This window comes from Haplochromis burtoni, unplaced genomic scaffold (genome assembly GCF_018398535.1).
Source record: "Haplochromis burtoni strain Fernald_Lab_line unplaced genomic scaffold, NCSU_Asbu1 Contig_897, whole genome shotgun sequence".
NCBI classification, from domain to species: Eukaryota; Metazoa; Chordata; class Actinopteri; order Cichliformes; family Cichlidae; genus Haplochromis; species Haplochromis burtoni.
This window is the reverse complement of record NW_024583258.1, coordinates 119,170-124,678: the sequence shown is the minus strand read 5'-3', so window position 1 is coordinate 124,678 and position 5,509 is coordinate 119,170. Positions and strand designations below refer to the sequence as shown.

The window sequence follows — 5,509 nt, the reverse complement described above, 5'->3', positions numbered from 1 at the left end:
TGTGTCCCAATTCATGGTCTATGTAGGCCGGGTCCTTCGAAGGCTGGAAGGGACAGTCTTATCTTCATCCACTGCTCAGGTTGCCTAGCAGCCACAATACTAGCCACTAGACACGTTTTATACGGCATTGTTTGACAGGAATGGAAGCGAAAATTTGTTGTTTTTTGTTTGTTTTTTACTTAAATGTTTTTTAGTTTATTGAGTATCTGAGGCTTAGAGACTGAAAACATGATTGTTGGGCTTCATTTCTGTATCCAGTAACAGTAATTTTAAGATTAACTGGTAAATAACGTATTATTATTAATGATTATTGTTGATTAATATTATATTAATAATTATTAATAAATGAAATGTATTTTATTACAAATTTGCAGTTGTGAACTTGAACTCTGTTTCAAATAATTAGCTTCAGTAAAGATTCAAGTTGCATTTATTTATATTCCCTATCACTTACTCTTCATCTCAAAGACAAGTATCTTTCAGACGTATTGTATATAAAAGAGACAAATATTGTTACGAGCTGTGATTGGCTTTTCGTTTTTGATAGAATAAAGAGTAGACCGATATCTTTAATATTCGTTTATTGGGTGAGAACATTATGCCATATCATAACTGCTTTAAGTCAAATAGAATAGATGAAAAATGAGCTATGAACAGACTGACTTCTGCTAAATGGGTCAAACTGGGCAGACGACACATCGTATTTTATAAGGATGTTAACACTATAGATCAACTTACTTCAAAATATGTAAAGCATATACGCATCTACAGCAATATTATGCAACAACACAGCAATACTATCAATCCAAAATACTCCATGTTTCATATAACTGAAGAAAAAACACACTGACTTTCATTTTCAGGTACACTCTGGTGCTCATACTTACAAACGTCAAGTTTCTGTATACAGAACTTTTTACTGCCTTTCATACTTTTTACTGGAAGTACACGAGTACTTTCCCCCACACTGAAAACACTTGAATGATAAAAGTATTTTAACATTACCCAATAAGACCCGAACTCCTTCATGGCATGTATCTTTTATTTTTCTTTGCCATTTGGGTTGATTGGGACCTGATGAATTTGAAAACAAAGAATTACCAGATTTTTTTTTTTTATCTAATTTTTGTTTCTGAGAAACATGAGATCCACATTTGAAGACATTCATTTAAAATTTTGATAGTCACGAAGCGCGACCAGTTCTTTAAATTCGGGAAAAGGAGGAAGCACTTAAAGGAGCCTCGCTGTGACGTAATCGACCTTCACATGCGGCCTCCGAAGGATGCAGGGACACAGCCCTCCTGAGGATTACCCAGAATCCCTTGCTAATCCTAGTGGGTGCAGGGCGACATTTGACATTGGGTGGCGCTATTGTGCCAGGATGTAACCCTTTAAACTCTATTACATGAGCATGTGTATTTTGCGCATTAGCGGCCTGGACTTCTGCCTGGAGTCACGTGACTTTTCATTGAAGGGGCACGTGCGCCGGAGCTTCAGCTTCAAACGGACCATCACGAGCAGGAAGCGGCTCCCATGGCCTCTCCACTGAAAGTGTGCATAGTCGGGTCTGGAAACTGGTAAGCTCTTATGATGCTGACGTTGTTGCCGGACGCGGTGCTGCAAACAGGTTGTTGCATCTGTCGGTGTGCGGAGTGTTCGCGGTGTAGCTAGTGCCTACCTGGTTTGTAAGCGTCCTCCTGGAGTCAGATAAGATAAGATAAGATCACCTTTATTAGTCCCACACGTGGGAAATTTGTTTTGTCACAGCAGGAAGTGGACAGTGCAAAAGTTATGACGCAAAAATTAGAATACAATAAGAATAAATACAGTACACAGCTGTACAGAATACGAGGAGCTGGAACAGAGCTTCTTCAGCATAAGCACAGTGCTTTCCTGGTCGTGTACCTTTTTAATTTCATATTAACTGGTGATGTTAGTTTAAGTGTTGCATGTTTCAGGTGACACATCCGGAAGTTTGCCTTTTTCCAACAGCTGTCTCCTCTGTCTGCCTGCATCATGCGGTTTGACATATGAGACAGGGCTCGCTGAAAACAACAGCTAGTCTGTAGTTAATATTGACACGTATATGAATTTCCATTCTGTTCTGACAGAAACACAAATTATTCTCAGCAAAAAAAAAATGTTAATTAGATGTTTTATTCCGCTAAAGCATAATAATGTGGTTCGGTGAGATAAATCTGAAGCCAACATTTACCCCTGACACCAGCTGAGTGAAGGAACCTCGAGCTTACCTGCATCCGGGTCACTCTTTCAGCTGTTAATTTAAAATATGCGCACAAGTTCACTGGTGATTGTCACAATTTAAATGGTCAGCAGCCTGCTCCATAAACATGAAACTATGGCGTTATTTTGTGAGCCCCTCACAAACAAATAAAGAAATGTGCCATATGTTTCATAAGCACAGAGGGAGGGCGTGCTGGACATCAGTCCGCATAGAAACGGACCAAAACTTTAAGAACCGGGTTTGTTTGATTTGTTTCCTGTAGGCTGTAAGTAAGTGTTGTTTATTTCAGCATGAAACACGCGCCGTAGTAAGTTCAGGGACTGATCCGTGTGGTAACTCGAGCTTCAGTGCCTACAAGTGTCTCAAAGTTTGATGTGACTAAAGACTGAAAATGTCACAGTCACCAGTTCATACAAGCCTGAGTGCATGTCCATGTCAACATGACTACAGGTAACATTACAAAACGGTGTTTTCTTCAAAAATAAATATGTTTAATGAAGCCTGCTGATTGGACTCGTACAGAGTATTATAGTTCCCAGATTGATTATGACGCCACTGACAGCATACACTCACCACGCATGACCAGAGTTTCTCATTTGATTTGAGGATAAAAATGTCAAATGTTTGTTGTTGTTTTTTTTTAAATTGAAATGTAAGATGGTAAAAACAGTAACAGTGGGCTTAGTAACTCAGCTATGGCTGTCAGAGTAGACTGATGTCGGGTCAGATTGTGCTTACACTGGGAAACAAAAGCAGAGTTTTGTTATTTTATTTTCCCATAAACCTTAAAAGGCATCAGTGGCAGACTCTGCTATAAAATCAGTGAGCGTGTTACAGCCCATCAGCGTAGTGTTTAGTGAACAGTAACCTTCCCTTTGTCATCTCTGGACTCTTAGTGCATGTTTTCACCTGTGTAACACCTCGATCAGAATCTGTTTTGTTTACATGAAGCAACAGTAGGATCGTGTTCCCGGACAAGAACACTAGCACGCCTCCTTAATCCTTCATATGCTTAATCACCTCTCACACCAACTCTCTTCCACTCGAAAAATTCACAAGAATGAAGCTAACGAAGTAGCTTAGGATGGTCCAATTGATTAGCTGACTGAATGATTAATTGATCAATGCCTTGAAACATCTAGAAATATTTGCTGATCTCTGTGTCTTTGTTGCAGGGGCTCTGCTATTGCCAGGATTATCGGAGATAATGCCAGGACATTGCAGCATATTGCTACCACTGTGAAGATGTGGGTGTTTGAAGAAAATATTAATGGCAGGAAGCTTAGCGACATCATCAACACTGAGCATGAAAACGTTAAGTACCTTCCTGGATACAAACTACCAGAGAATGTGGTGAGAAGTAGTATGATGTCATTCTTTTGCTGAGCTCATTAAACTCTGCAGAGCACTAAAGCTGCACTATATTGCCAAAAGTATTCACTCACCTAAGTCATCGAATTCAGGTGTCCCAGTCACTTCCATCAAGAACGTAGGCATGTAGACTGCTTCTGCAAACATCATGGATCAGTGTGATGATGGGATGCAACAAGGCCGGTCATGAATATCCTCTTTATCAAATATTCCACAGTCAGCTTCTAGTGGTATTTTAACAAAGTTGAAGCCTACCACTCAGCCACAGAGTGGTAGCCCCATAAAATCACAGAGCAGGGTCAGCACCTAGTGCACCGAGGTCACCGGCTTTCTGCTACAGGCCTCCAAACTTTATGTTGCCTTCAGATTAGCTGAAGAACAGTGCATAGAGTTCTTCATGGAATGGGTCACCATGGACGCTGTATCCATCACCAAGCACAGTGCAAAGCATCCGGTGCAGTTGTGTAAAGCACGCTGACCTGAACTCTAGAGCAGTTCACTTCAGTCACAAATCGTGCAATGATGGACAAGCTGGCGTTTGGTGGCTGCCAGGAGAGCGATACGTGTCTGACCGCAATGACTGCAGTGTCCATATCGACATGGTTGAGAGACTTTGGTGTGGAAGAACTCGACTAGAGTCCTCACCTCAATCTGACAGAACACCGCTGGGATAAATTAGAGTGGAGGCTGCGAGCCAGGCCTTACATCAGTGCCTGACTTCACAAATGCGCTTCAGGAAGGAGGTCAAGAATTTACGGAAGCTTGTTTCTGCCAGTAAAAAAGAAAAATGTATCCATAACTCGAAATCTTGAGTTGCTTTTCTCAAAGTTTTGACTTATTAACTTGAAATTTCGAGTTACCTCTGCCAATCAGTAATCTACATGAATGTCATTTTCTTGTTACTTGGAAGGATATGGCGCACTCAAAACCGGAGCGCAACAAATTGGCGCCTTCGAGAGTTCGTTCGCTGATAGTAACGCCATGTGATTCAGCTAATAACACAAGGCTTTCATCATGTCTGAAGCCAGGCTGAAAATAGTCAGCAGTTTGTGCATTCATGACTGGCTGTAGTACTGGTAGCTTAGCATAGCATTTGTAGCTGAGGGTAACAGGGAAAAGACGTCATTCACGTAGCTTACTGATTGGTAGAGTTAACTCGAGATTTGGAGAAAATAAGCACACTACGAAATGTGGAGATCCTTCTCGTTAAAGCTGAAGCTGTTATCGTTGCAAAGGGTTGGATGACTTTCTATTAAACCCTTAGATTAAGACTGGGGTGTCACCCCAGTTCATGTATGGCTGAAGACAGACGAGTGAATATTTTTGGCAATATGGTGGAAGTCTGTAACACAGTACGGTGGGGAAATCACCCAGACTCGCAGGATTATTCAAAGCCTACTCAGCTTTGAATTGAATGGCGCTTCTGTTGTCTCCATAGGTGGCTGTACCAAAGCTCTCTGATGCCGCTATGGGAGCTGACCTGCTGGTGTTTGTCGTCCCTCATCAGTTCATTAGGAAACTCTGTGATGAAATGGTGGGCTGTGTCTCTGCCAGAGCTCGAGGAATCACGCTCATAAAGGTAATGATGCCCATTTCACCGTCTCACTATCTCACACTCCACTGCTGCTTTTAACTTTCCAAATTCTGCAGAGCAAAGACCTGACACAGGATCTGAGCCCTGCATACAAACTCAGCTGAACATGCCCGGAGTATCTTTGTTATGTGGATTTGCTTCCAACAGGATCCCTAATGATCAGGATAAGCTGTCACGTAAAGCTGTTTTTTGGTTCATATTAAGATAAGATAAGATAACCTTTATTAGTCCCACACGTGGGAAATTTGTTTTGTCACAGCAGGAAGTGGACAGTGCAAAAGTTATGAGGCAAAAATTAG

At 41.4% G+C, this 5,509-nt stretch overlaps 1 protein-coding gene across 4 annotated transcripts in view; it reads left to right on the top strand.

The window, feature by feature from the left end:
- The first annotated feature begins 6 nt into the window (after positions 1–6).
- LOC102307859 (glycerol-3-phosphate dehydrogenase 1 like) overlaps positions 7–5,509 on the top strand; it is a 21,502-nt gene continuing 15,999 nt past the window's right edge. For 2 of the 4 annotated variants that reach the window (XR_006053375.1, XM_014330662.2), the window contains exons 1-3: positions 7–1,577; positions 3,421–3,598; positions 5,055–5,195. Coding sequence is in view for 3 of the 4 variants with exons in the window: in XM_014330662.2 (XP_014186148.1) it covers positions 1,534–1,577; positions 3,421–3,598; positions 5,055–5,195 (363 nt within the window). In the remaining variant the exon portion in view is untranslated. The other 2 variants (XM_042216010.1, XM_042216011.1) reach the window with 2 other exon arrangements.